This window comes from Lipophrys pholis (assembly GCF_963383615.2).
Source record: "Lipophrys pholis genome assembly, chromosome: 10".
Taxonomy (NCBI): Eukaryota; Metazoa; Chordata; class Actinopteri; order Blenniiformes; family Blenniidae; genus Lipophrys; species Lipophrys pholis.
Window position 1 is genome coordinate 9,622,852 of NC_137640.1, and position 13,732 is coordinate 9,636,583.

The window sequence follows — 13,732 nt, forward strand, 5'->3', positions numbered from 1 at the left end:
AGAACCACAACACGTGGAAACTTAAATAACCAGGTTGCTCTGCGGCCATGTTTGCGCACCATAAGCATATTTGTCAGAAGTACAACTGAAGCGGTATTATGTTGCAGATTAATGACTGCAGGTGCTCAGCAAGCTGACATTTCAACTCAAACAAATCTTTGTGGTGATGAAAAACAAGTGACTAAGTAGGACGCCAACGTTCTCAAAGTAATGTTCAAAGTTACTGCATTTGCCAGAATACCACCAAACTAGGTCACTGTCCTCTTTAAAGTGTTTCACATGCATGACGGGGATGAGATGAGTCGCAGACGCCTCACAAGGCAGGTCGTCTGTGAAAGAGGCAACTTTGCCGAGGGATTCGTGGGACTTTATATTGATCAGAGAACTCCTAATGGCACACTTTGTGGTGAGTTTTAACTCAATTTATCTATTAGTGTCTGTCAAATGTTTGTGTTGTCTGTTATGTGTGCAAAAGAAAACAGGTGAGAGACTAAAAAAAGAGTTTTTTGGACGTCATGGAGTTATATTTGACTTAAGTTCCTCAGTTCTTTGAAATGACAGTGATAGAAATGTCTTTTCTCTTATCAGCTATGTCACAGAGTTAAAATGTTTGAAGCTTTTTGTACTTCTATAAACGTTATTGCAAGAGTCATACGCTGGATAGCTTGACTAGTCTAACTAAATGTCACATGTCCTAATCAGATTGATCATAAGTCAACTGCCTCCTGTGCGCACATGGCTGCTGTGGGTTTTTAAGGGGACGTTATGTGTGGGGTTTCCCATTTAGTTATTCTTGTGAAATTATCAGTTGTTTTTTTCTTCTTTTTTACGTATGCTTTCAGTTGCTTCCTTTTGAGATGAAGAAAGATAAGCTGAGCTGAGATGAATCACTCCTCAATGATAAGGAGATGCATGATCATACTTCTGACATTTTCCATCATCTGTGAGTATTTATCTATCTTGAATGCGCCGCTCTCGTCCCCTGTAAGTAATTTGTGTACTTATCGTTTAGCTGTATACATGTGTGAGTGTGTCAACATTTCATTAGAAGACTGAGAGATTTATTTTGTGTGCGTGTGTGTCTCATGAATGTTATGAATTAATGATTTTAAAAAATTATAATTTTATTGAAAGCGCCTTTAGAAACACCCAAGGACATTGGACAAGACAAGGAATAAAACAAAGAAACAACAGATGAAAGCAAAGCATTGATAAACCCTTGAAGAAGGTACTTAAATAAGATGTGAGGCCATACTCCTGGATAGAACTGGCTGAAGGGATTGAGGGATGGTCCTTCTTAGTCCCTCTGGTGGCGGGTTTGGCTTACGGCTTGTGGGTGTGCACAGCCAACACAGCCTGAGTGCTACCTTTTCTCAATGAACATCTTGACAAACTTAAATGGTCCCCCCCCCCCCCCCCCCCCCCCCCCCCGTGTTGTTTCAATACTGCACTCACCCCGTGCACTACTGCAGTCGACTGCGGCATAAAAGTAAACCAGTGCATTATACATGATTCAAACACTGATGCCAACTAAAGTGGCCGACTTTTACTCATTTAGCAGTCTAAGCAATGTCCATTTAAGTCCATTTATCTTGTCTGTGTTGTTAGTTTTTATACTATCAGTTTAACTTGGTGTTTTTATGTGGTGTTATGTCATGATGTTTAATTTTAAATTATAAATAGGAATATGGTTTGCGCACCCACATGCTTTTGGCTTTAAAGGTGGTTCAAATGAACCTTAAAACACACTTGGCTTGTTTTTCTCTGGTTGTTCAGTCCCTGACTCAATGTGAATCATGTCACAGTGTTGTGGCTTTTATATGTCTGTTTAATTATACTTTTGAAACCAAATAAATTTCACTGGCCTTAAAGTATATCTGTGTTTTAATTTTCTGGATAGATCCAGTCCGTCTACGCTTCATCCCATATGGTTACCTGACAGTCATGCCGGGGACTCGTTTCCGTATGGGATCAAGCCTGACTGTTTGGTGCCACATCACAAAATATCCAGAAAGCTTGAAACGGTAAAAATAATCTACAATGAAATCTCATCCACTGTAGTGCAATTATTCATTCTACATGTACTATTTTTTTGAGATAACATTTCTTTCACAATTGGTTTGATTCAAAAGGTTCAACATGTCGTTGGAGCTAAATGGCGAGGCTGTGCTTTCCTGGAGGAGAGTGAACCGCACCACCATGATATTCAGTCTGCCCAAGGTGGAGACACCAAACTCGACGGTGATCTGCAAGGAGGATAACCTGTCTGTGATTGTCAATGGACTCGACCTCCATGCAGGACGTATGTACAGCTGCCTCCAATTTGTTGAATATTGTCAAATGTTTTGGTATATGGGAAAAGTTTGCAAAAAGAAAATGTGCCAGTCCAGCATCAGACATAGCAAGTGGAGCTAGTTTTTTTTGGAAGGAGGCTTTAAAGTGAAAGTGTTGAAATGTATGTACAGAAAGTAGAATTCAGATTTAATATTTTAGACCAAGTCAAGAGTTATCATGCAAACTTCATTTGTGAAAGTGATTAAATAGTTGTTACCTTCTGTGCGCGTGGAGGCAACACAATCAGTATTTGATCATTTTCTACTATGTGAGCCCACACAGTGCCGTAGTGGTTAGTACACCCGTGTACTTAGTACACAGTGATGATAGCCCGGTTTGATCCTGGGGTCTGAGACTTTCTAAGTAGAGTTTGCTGAAGACGGACTACGTAGTGACTGTAAGTCGGCCCAAAGTGTGTATGTCTGTAAGTCTGTGTTTAGCCTGTAATGGATCAATCAGATCCAATAGATAAAAAATGTCCGACATCTTCTGTTCTCCTCTCTTGTAGTTCCTCCAGAAAAACCCAGAAACATCACATGTGAAACAACAAAGAGTTCTGAGATAATCGACTGCTCCTGGAAGAAAGGATGGGAAACATACTTTCCTACGTACTACAACATCTCAGTCCATAGGTAAGCCGTTACGTTGCTCATTTATTATGCTTTCCATTTTCTCCCTATGAACTTTTGACAACAGCAAATCTCTTTTTTGGTTGAACGTTTTATAATCAGAGAAAATGGAACCAAGATATATTTGGATCGAATCAAGGTTGCTGAGAAAACCACCTTACCCAGATGGATGCTGGATACAAACACTAAATACTTGTTGCTCATCACTGCCTACAACTACTTCGGAGTATCAGAGTCTGATCCATTCACCCTCTGCATCAGGGACACAGGTAACCTTTCACTTCTGTTATACACGCGTTGTATGTTTAAGGGGCATTATATTAATCACATATCACATAAGATTTTGACTATTCCAGTTATAATTCTTATTATTTGTGCTTGTCTCTTTAAGAGGCAAGGCGCAAATACTAATATCCTCTGTGCATAAACTTTCCACATTGTTCCATGACAATTATCATAAGTTTTAAGAAATGAGTCCATATGTGACGTGTTGTGTTTTTATTCTCATAGTTTGACTAATTCGATCTGTATCAGCAAAGATTTTTTTCTGTGTTTGTCATACCTTCTTGAAGATCACATTGCCTTCTACAGTTGTGACTTTGCGTCTTTCAATGAGGTTGTAGCTATGTCACTGTTTGTTTTGGAAAGCTTGTTAAACTACCCAATCTACTCAAAACTACTCTTTCTTGTGTTTGTTTTGGAAGTGATTCCTGAGACCCCTCATATCACGTGGGTAGCGTTTAGGAACACCTCTGCAGTTGCCACTTTGTGCTGGAAAACCTCTGAATCATCAGCAAACCTCAGACTCTATGTCAGACTGCGCACAGATAGCATTACCTGGGTAAAACAATGGAATTGTGGCCATTTGCAGAATCAGCTTCTATCAGTCTGCGTGCAGGTGACATGTTGTCTTTATGTTTTCAGGCAGTGAGAGAGGGACGAGCGCTCAGTGAGGGTCTGATACAAGTGGACAACTTGAAGCCTCTGACTGAATACGAGTTCCAGATGAGAACATGTAGGTCAGCCGAAGAGCCGACACACGCCAAGTCCAATTCCACCAAATGCAGCAAATGGAGCTCGTCTGTGAGGAAGACAAGTCCTGGAAAAGGTGAACTCACATTTCACACATACGTGTTATCAAGGATAGTTGAGAATGTTGTTGTCACTCATTCAAAATTTCATAATTTGTGGTGTTACTCAGCTCCATCTCAGCAGCTGGACGTGTGGAGGACTTTACGTAGTCCGAGGACACATGGGGAGCGAATGGTGACTGTTTTGTGGAAGGTATGTGTCATTCTAATTAACATTGACTCTGAGTAGAGCTGCAGTGGTTGATATTGTCACCGCAAAGGGAGAAAACCTCTAGTTTCTGTCCAAGCTTGAGACTAATTGGTTACTCTGAACTGAACTCGGTGTGAATGAGTGTGTGTGTGTGTGTGTGTGTGTGTGTGTGTGTGTGTGTGTGTGTGTGTGTGTGTGTGTGTGTGTGTGTGTGTGTGTGTGTGTGTGTGTGTGTGTGTGTGTGTGTGTGTGTGTGTGTGTGTGTGTGTGTGTTTGTACTGATGGAGTGGTGACCTGTCCAGTGTGTTCCCTGCCTTCCCCCATAGTCCATAATTTGCAAAAGGTGATCTAGAAGGATGATGAGTGAATGAATGAATGAATGAATAACACTGATTGGGATCCAGTTACTTTTATAACGCTAATCATCTCATTCAGTTGAATGTATAAGTATGTATATGATTATTAATTTCCTTCTGACAAATCATGATAAAACACTTTCCTCATCTGACATCACACAAACTCACAAATGAACAAACGAGCTTCAAATGTGCCCGTAGGGGATCGTATTTCCCTTGAGGAGAGTCACAGTGACTGTTTACCTCTTTCAGTGTTTTTTAAGATTATATATTAGTCCTGTCGTTTAACCCTCATGACATGCCAGTGTTTCCTTTGAAACATATCCACTGAATTATGTGAAAGACATGTTGATGAGTGGATCTCCTCCCCCAGCCCCCACCTCCAGAGGATTACAGCGGTGAGGTGCAACAGTACAAAATCTTCTGGGCTACCGACCTGAAACATGAAGTGAACTGCTCTGCAGCCGTGGCCCAGTGGACAGGCCACGTATCAGCGGAGGTTCAGACACTGAGCGTCGCTGCTGTCACCTCGTATGGGAACTCTCCGCCGGCTCATGTGACACTCACACACACAGGTACTGCTGCATCCCACACAGAGGAACACCTGTATATATCACATGACATTCTCTCATCTTGTGCTCTAAACAACAGTATAAACCAATACAGCCAGTTCAGTTACATTTTAAAATTTCAGAATTGAATCTCCAAGTCTATTTGGTATATCGTGTTATCAACTGTTTGAGCCTTGTCACATGTATGATCATTTATTGTCATTGAGGGTGAAGTCTAATCTATTTAATCAGGAAGTTTATAATAAGGAGCCGTTCGTATTACTTGGAGCCCCTGATGCTGCCCTCATTGTGAAAAGTTTTAATGAGACCATATCTGGTGTCTTTTATCACTCAGACGTTTTGGGGCCAGTTCTGGGGGAGTTGACTTCCACACTCAGTGGCAGAGGTCTGCTTGTGTCCTGGTCGTGGCTGGTGGACAAACGACGGTCAGCTCTGGAAGCAGAGCTGCTGTACTATGTGATAGAGTGGACGAGTGTCCCGGCAGCAGAGCTGCAGTGGCAAAAGCTGAGCAAAGACTTACAGACCACATCTATCTCAGGTACGCCCACCGACCTCAATCCAGTAAATCACAATCAGCAACAGAACACAACAGTCTTGAGTCAAAGTGCTCAAGGATGAAACTGACGACAAAGTCTGACCTCTTGTGGCCATTTGATGCATTCACGTCTGCAGGGTGTCCTCTTGGTACTCCACTTTCCTCCTAAAGTCCAAAAACATGCACGTGAGGTTTATTGGCAATACAAAATTGCCCCTTATTGGCACTTGGTATGAATGTAAGTGTGTGTGGTTGTTTGTCCTGTGAGGGACTGGAGACCTTTCCAGAAGTATTCTGCGCTCACATATAGTGAGCTGGGTTTGGATCCCACAACCCTCAACAGGAGAAGCAGTATGGATGGATGGATGAATACATGTTGATACATGAGAGGCTTGTCTTGATGGGAAAATATTATTTTGTTAAAATGAAGTGCTTCATACTTTTTCAGGTTTGACTGCAGGTGTGAGGTACCGTATCTCTTTGCATGCTGTGACCAGCAGAGGTGTCGGTGCTCCATCAACCAGGCTGGCCTACTCAAGAGAAAAGAGTAAGATTCAATTATGCAAAATCTCATCAGGAGACTCCGATGCTAAAAAAAAAATCTTTCAGGACAAGTCTTTGATCACATAGAGGATTCAAGCAACACGAATCTGTCTTTATCTCAGACTTTCATTAATGTCTATTTTTCAGCTCCATTTGCTGGTCCCAGCTTATCTGTGCTGGCTCATAAGAACAGACAGATCCAGATTCAGTGGGATGAGCTGCCTGTGGACCAGCAGAGGGGGCACGTCACAAAGTTTACTATCTATATCCAGAGAATGGACTCTACCAACACAGTGCTCAATGGTGAGTACATACACATATATATGAACGTGTCATCTATGCCAAATCTGGGCATTTTATGGTCCTTTGGCTGTCCAAAGGGTGAACCTATGCTCATCTCTGGTGTCTTGAAGGATTACAGTTTCAATCAACAATAACAGAAAAAGCTTGGTGACTGATCTGATTGAAGGCGTGAATGTGAGTGTGTGGTTGTGTGTCTCTGTGTTTTGCTCTGAGATGGTCTGGTGACCTGTCCAGGCTGTCTGCTGCCTTCACCCATAGTCAGCTGGGATTGGCTCCTGCACCCAGCCACCATGAGGTGAACAATAGGGTATAAAAAAATGGATGGATTTGACTGATGTAAAGCAGGAGCAGTAGTTTAAAAGGCGTTGCATTTTATTAAGGGATGTATATAACCCTTCTACGGTTTGTTGACGTAAACAGTATTTAGTGGCAGAAATAGCATGAAAGAACTGAACTTTTGGAGGAAACAGGTTTTCAGTACGTTTCCTGTGCCAGTGCGTCATAGGTTCTCCTCTGTATGATGTGTATGTGACCTCGCTTGGCGCTTATACCTTACTGTGGTCCTCCAACAGCCGCTTCTTATTATGCGTCTGGGTGCACATGTGCGGGGAAAGTAGAAACGGAGTAGCACGCATATTCAAACGCCACTGTTACCTAATGGAAAGTGTACACTCAGCATTTCATTGATGCTTTCCCTCCCACAAAGCCTCGGTGCACCAGCAGGGTTTTTCTGCTCTCACTTACCGTAAGGTGAGCATAATGTAAAATTCAAACATTACACTGAGAGTTCAGTATTTTTTGAGTATTTAAAAAGAGGACAGGGCCCCAAACTGGACAACAGAGCCCGTAGAAGTATTGGTATTAACCTATATATTTTTTTTTTTACATTTTGTCTTATAAAGTCATCTTTCTTTCATCTTTTAATATCTGATTGACTGATTTCATGTGTTGAAAACAGTTTGTTTTTTTAACGACTAACTAAAGAGAAATTCAGTAGTGGCAAAGTAATGCTTCAAACATTTTTTTTCACCATGTTCAAACTGTCTTTAGAGTTCTCTAGAACTGTCTGACCACAAGCAGGAAGCCATGTGGCTACTTGTGCACATGCATCTGTAAAGGCTGCTGCCAACCCCACTGTTCACACTATTTCTAGAAAAGTCGGTGCAAAAGAGCATAAAAAGTCATCTCTTTCTCCTGCTCTCTGTGGGTCCTAAATAGTATCGTACATTCTTGAAGATTGCAATGGTAGTTATACTCAGAACTATTAGAATATGTCATGTTGATCATTCGCCGTAAACAGACTTCTAAAGCGCATCTTGCTTCCAGGTAAACTAAAGTGTGAGTAACAGTTGCAGGAAAACCAACAAACACCTAACATGCACACTCAATGAGGGTTTCTTTCTTGCTCATAAGCTTCATTGCAAGTTGAAGTCTTCACAAATGAAGAGTGAGTGCTGCGCTACCTGTCGACTGTGCGTCAATTACAAGCAGAAAATGATCAGTACAAATGAGTTGCATGCAAAGAAATGTGTTTCACTCTTTGCTGTCAAGCTGTTTTCAACGTTTGAGCAGTCGTTTTTCAGAATGCAATAATCCCAGTCAGAAATGGGGGTGTGGTTTTTAAGATCATGGCTATGGCAGAGGTCTGAGGTCTACATTTCTTTTAAAGAGCTGAGGAATCTTGACTTGGGGAATTTCTTTTTGGGGTTTCAGTGGTTCTTGCTATGCTTGATTTTTTAGCTTGTGTGGAGTTCTTTTTGTGTTTTTACTTCAAAGGCCACTTAAACTTGAATCAGGGGGCTTGAATCGAGGACGCTGACCAACTCTACTTGTTTTTTAGTTCTTTATTTTGTTGTTGAATGATGAGTGGTCCCATTAGTTGTAGACCTCAAATGAAAAGGTAAACAGGATAGTAAAACAAATCAAGCGCCAATCCTCTCCTGTCAATACAACTCCAAAATGTGAGGAAACATTTTAAAATCACAAAATCAGTTCAGATTGTGCACAACGTAAGCCCACCACATACCAGTCACACTAAACCCAAGCTTAAAATTTGAATCACCTCACCATGAAGCTTCGGCCTTTCCCTGCTTTTGCCACAGAATACTCAAATCGTCAAACAAATCTCATACCAATGGCGTCTCTGAAGGCATCCAGCACACGCAGTTGGGCTCCTCTCTCCAGCCACATAGAGCCACACCTGTCACGGAACCTCAAGCAGCTGCCACCTTAGACAACAGAAGATGCTCCATAGGAAGAGCTGCTGACTCTGGAACAACAAGTGTTGGGCTTTCTGCAGAGGAAGAACATAAACATTTGAAATGATGCAATATGTATTGTCACAAATTACCAAGAAAGACCGAGAAGGCAAGACCAGCTATCGTCATACAATTGAACAGCAGAAAGAACAGGAAGAACTTGTTAATACAAACAAATAAATTAATAAGTTCTAATGTGTACATAAATAAAAACCCAACAAAAAAACATCACAACAACTCTCATCAGCTGTGTCTACAGACACGTGTGTATAGACCTTGACTGATAAACTGTCAGCTGTTAAACAAGACTCAAGTGTTTTTGACTTTAACATTGATCTTATCCAGTTGGACTGAAAACATCCACTGAATCTAGATATAGACCCAGTCATCTGATCTTGCTTATAAAGTTTTCTGTGGAACAATAGCCCTTCATATAGCCTCTGTGTTCTTCATAAAGAAGACAGAATGAAATTACAGCTTTTAACTTATGGGGATGATTGTTGTGGCAGGTAAACTGGAAATGTAATATTCACCCCAATGGTTTTGCTTCCTTTGTATTTTTTCTTTTACTTTACCAAATGTGGCCCGTACATTTGGTTGTTTTCTCCACCTGAACTGTCCGGCCTTAGCCTTCTTTTCAACTGTGAAGTCTTCTTCCTGTTGTTTAATTTTAGGGAAGTATGTTTATGCAGCTTCCTCTTTTAATAGAGGTCTATGTGGGTTGCAACCATATTTTGTTCTTCTCATCTCATTTGCGTCGCAGCAGCTGCCTCACATTGTTCACTTATTTGTTTTCTGTTTCCACTGTCAACACATTTAGGTTGTATTCAAATCCAGTCTTTAGCAGAGCCTCAGTTTTATTCATGTCCTGTCAGACAGCGTTGAGGGAATGCTCTTCATTTGTGACAGATTTAGCGCACAGGCCAGTATCAACCAACAACTCTCCCACTATACGACGGTTTCAGTGTTGAAGTTTCTAAAAGATGTGAGAACTGTGCTGTTTTAACAAACCCGGCCCAACTCTGCTCATCTCCAGTGACAGTGCCCGTATCTGGTCCGAGACCGATGTGGTTAGATTGTCCCGCAGGAGCTCTGGTCCTGCAGATGACTGCCTCGACCTCAGCGGGGGAAGGACCACCAGGAAAGCCAATCTCCTCTCAGCCTGCAGTTTATGCAGGTCAGTCTACACCTCATCCATCTACAGCTCATCACCAATGTGCTTTTTCTCCTATATGATTAAGAGGCAACTGTTTGACTGTGATGCCGTCTCCTTATCTCCTCTAGTCGACGTGGTCATTGTGGTGGTTTTCATCATTACAGTCCTGATAGCGATCACAGCCAACCTGATGTGCTGGAGTTGTATCAGGGATAGGTAATGGTAAACACCCCTTATGTTCAAATCTCCCGTTATTTTGATCATTAACAACCATCCTAACAGACAGCAGACATAAACTCATGGTGAAAGTATTTGTGGAGATAGTTAAAGCGTCCCTCAGTGGATTTTAAATCTGCTTAAGTTTTGTTTTGTCAGTAACTGTGGTGGATGCCAGTGTGGTTAATTTCATGAAATGTCACAACACACATAAATGGATGCACAAAACCATGAATAGAAACCTAAACCATTTAGAAGCGCTTGTACTAAATGTGGTCAGAGTGCCCCTTTATGAATCTGGTGGTTTCAGCTTGGAATTCAGTGTTATCAGTACTGCACGCATACATGAAATAGGGTGTTAGACGTTCTGGTGGCAGAAGAAGATTGTTTTGTTGTTTTTTTTGCAACACTGAAGGATAAATCTTTTTTTTCATTAAAAAAATGTCCTAGGGTCAAACAGAAATGTCTATCCTGGGGACCTGAATGGCTTGTTGACAACATGCCAAATCTAGGACGCAGTAATGCCATCAGACTACTGAAGGTAAATAAGCCGAGCTCATGAAGTCACCTGCGTTTCCACTCATGTTTGCCTCTTTTTCATATTACCCAAAGTCTTAAAAATATACAAGTATACAAGTGCAGCAACAACAGCTCTACAGTGAACTACAGTGACATCTAATTTCACTTCTTTGATTTGTTGCCCGGAGCATGAAAAAATGTGACGACACTGTATTTTTTATTTATTTTGTTTTTAAACTAATTTTCAATGAATATTGTTTCTTCTTCTCCCCAGCATGATGAAAGTGAACCATTATTCTCATCCAGCTATAGCGAAACTCCATTGTCTCCCATCACTGTGGTCTCCCAGGAGCCCAGGGAGGAAGTGTACCCCACCATCCACATCGAAGTAACTCAGATAGAATCAGCAGGACCCGGAGTGGAGACGCTTGTAAGCAGTCAGCCAAAACATTGGGACTACAAACCCCAGACTGCTACATTCACTCATCAAGACAAAGAGATGAACGATAAAGAAGACAAGCAGAGTGATAATCCAGCATACGGAGAAGAACATGGATGTGTATGTGTTTTTGGTGGATTAATAAAAGGATTTTCGTTGGATGGAGATGTGGATTTCTCTGGTTCCCCTCGTGGACCAGCTCACGACTCCGTCACTGCTCTTGTCTGGCCAACAATTGCTGAAACAGCAGTCCTGACTGAGCAGGGCGTGGGAGCTGACTCTCTCTCCCTGGACGTAAAACAGGAGGACATCACGACTCCAGACACAACAGCCACTAGTTGGTCTCAGCGTACATGTGAGGCGACGTTGAACGGTGGTTATTTTCCTCAGGTAGCTGCTGCCTGCCTGCCTGCACTTACGCTGAGGAGGAACTAATGTTCACGGAAGCATTAACTCTGTGATGATCTCTCTGACTTTGTGTGATAAGAAGAAAATATACTGCTGAATAAAGATATTTACTTTTATGACCTTTTAATCACTGCTGTCAACCCCATCGTGGATTAATTATTGTGTATAATCTGTGATTAAAGTTCCTTCTGATGTGGTCCAATAGTCGAATATGACGAAAAGCTGAATCATGTGCGCTCTTTCTAAAGTTTATCTACGTATATCTCTGCCGCTCCACCTTAATAAAAGCATTATGTAAGGTTACAAACTGGGGTAGTGATTAGCATTCTGGCTGTGATTCTCCAGTTTGATTCCACATTTAGTTGCCATACTTTGTGTAACTTGCACATTCCAACAGTCTATGCTTGTCTTTCTCCTGGTACTCCAGTTTCCTCACAGTCCAAAAACCTGTTTAAATCTAACGGGTGACTTTAAATTGACCATAGGTGTAACTTTGGGTTTATATGACAGCCCTTTCTCTCTGTGTTGGCCCAGTGGTGACCAGTCCGAGGTGTTCCAAGGTTTACCCACAGACAGCTCTGACATTAAGTTGGATAAAGCTGTGCACTGTGCATGTTCAATAAAATAAAGAGAAAGGGTAAATAGAGTAAAAAAACAAGTGACTGGCATGTTTGTTGGGAGGAAAATAAAAAAAAAAAGGTATTATGGTAGAAAGACCTCATTATGGTGGGCTGTAGTATTTTCAGGGACTTGGACCAAAGACTCACCACACGAAGTGATGGATAGTCTTGGTTTAGCAGTCCAATCTTAGACCAAGGGAAAGCAGAAAGCAGTACATTGGGGTGGCATGGCTCTGTTGGAAGAACGGTTGTCTTCCTATCGGAAGGTTGCAGGTTTGATTCCCATCTCCGCCTACCCCAAACTGCTCCCATTGGTCAGTCACAGCACCTTGCATGGCTGCAGCCTCCATTGGTGTGTGAGTGAATGAGTGAATGTGATGAGCTATGTAAAGTGCTTTGGGGCTGCTCACGCAGCTGAAAGGTTATATAAGTGGAGACCATTTACATAAGTTAGCATTCTGTAAAGGTTCAGTCAATTGTAATCTTGGCTGTAATGATTAATAATCACATTTATTGTCAGCTTCACACTTACCATTTATCCTCAAATGCAGATTTTCAGATTGTGAGAGGACAGCTGACTACCTGGAGAGAAGCCACATATGAACAAGGGGAAAATGCAAACTCCACACAGACAAAACATGTTGTGATGTAAAAGTGCTAATTACTGACCCATCATGTTTCCCTTTCTTGTTTCATTTATGATGTATTAATTGAAAAAGGTGCTAATTTTACTATTAAACAATCTAACATGTATTCGGGTCTGTTACTCATTTCTAGGCAAATACTTTGGAAAGAAGATTTTGTAAAATCCCTGAAATGCTCAATAATACCTGGATACATTTACTGAACCAACAGGGTCACTAACCTTTTTCAAACTCATAGCAATTTCAAGGTTATTGACTTATAAGAACTACCAGATTAAATAGAATCTCAAATTATGTTATTTTTGTTGACTTTTATTAAACATGCAATGTGTCGCACTCACAAAGTTACAAGGTGAGCACAGGCACAACATCAGCTTCCGCTGATAGAGCTTCATGTTTTTAAGGAGCTAGATGTCATTGCAAGACTTTGCACATTTCTTCACTTGTCTGCTACCATTAAAGAGAGAAAATGTTTTAAGGATCCATCCATCTTCGAAGCTGCTCATCCTTTGCAGGGATGCGGGGCGCTGGAGCCGATCCCAGCCTACCATGGTTGAGGAGTTCTTTCTGATTTAAGAAGTGCAAACTATAAAATCTCAATTTTCCAGGCTTCTTCAGTCTTAATCCTCCTGATTCAGAGAATCCATTGAAAACTCCTCAAGTGCAAACATGAAATGAAGGTTGTGGTTTTGGATGTGTCTGGGTTGCTGCATGTACCTGTTAGAAATCAGTTGCTTAATAAATCCTTGACATTATCAAACATTTATCAAATACCTGATAATGTTTGAAATGTTCATAGTAAAATTGATTTATCTATCCATCAATCTTCTTGCCCGCTTATTCCACAATGACTCACAGAGGCAGTATTGGGAGTAACTGGGAGTAACTAACTGAACCACGTCATGTGACATCCAGCAGA

General features: G+C 41.4%; 1 protein-coding gene across 3 annotated transcripts; it reads left to right on the forward strand.

The window, feature by feature from the left end:
* The first annotated feature begins 294 nt into the window (after positions 1 to 294).
* On the forward strand, positions 295 to 12,921 carry il23r (interleukin 23 receptor). Of its 3 annotated transcripts, none has more exons than XR_013935681.1 (17): positions 295 to 406; positions 843 to 943; positions 1,901 to 2,024; positions 2,133 to 2,302; positions 2,843 to 2,966; positions 3,066 to 3,232; positions 3,668 to 3,804; positions 3,888 to 4,071; positions 4,165 to 4,247; positions 4,974 to 5,175; positions 5,507 to 5,710; positions 6,156 to 6,254; positions 6,398 to 6,553; positions 9,848 to 9,988; positions 10,096 to 10,189; positions 10,634 to 10,724; positions 10,977 to 11,746. XR_013935681.1 is itself a non-coding variant. In XM_080472763.1 (17 exons), exons 2-17 carry the CDS (start codon positions 883 to 885, stop codon positions 11,574 to 11,576), a joined length of 2,631 nt encoding a protein of 876 aa, XP_080328889.1. In that variant the 5' UTR covers positions 295 to 406; positions 843 to 882; the 3' UTR covers positions 11,577 to 12,921. The 3 variants fall into 3 exon arrangements, 2 of the variants coding, with proteins under 2 accessions (XP_080328889.1, XP_080328890.1); XM_080472763.1 differs by having other exon boundaries at positions 10,096 to 10,183; positions 10,977 to 12,921; XM_080472764.1 differs by lacking the exons at positions 10,096 to 10,189; positions 10,634 to 10,724 and having other exon boundaries at positions 306 to 406; positions 10,977 to 11,091.
* The last annotated feature ends 811 nt before the right edge of the window (positions 12,922 to 13,732 follow it).

Bases quoted from the DNA above. Each gene is read 5' to 3' on its own strand.
- il23r (XM_080472763.1), top strand. From the start codon at position 883: ATGAATCACTCCTCAATGATAAGGAGATGCATGATCATACTTCTGACA. The intron at 5,176-5,506 runs GTACTGCTGCAT...TTTATCACTCAG, and splicing joins TGTGACACTCACACACACAG to ACGTTTTGGGGCCAGTTCTG. The intron at 6,255-6,397 runs GTAAGATTCAAT...TCTATTTTTCAG, and splicing joins GGCCTACTCAAGAGAAAAGA to CTCCATTTGCTGGTCCCAGC.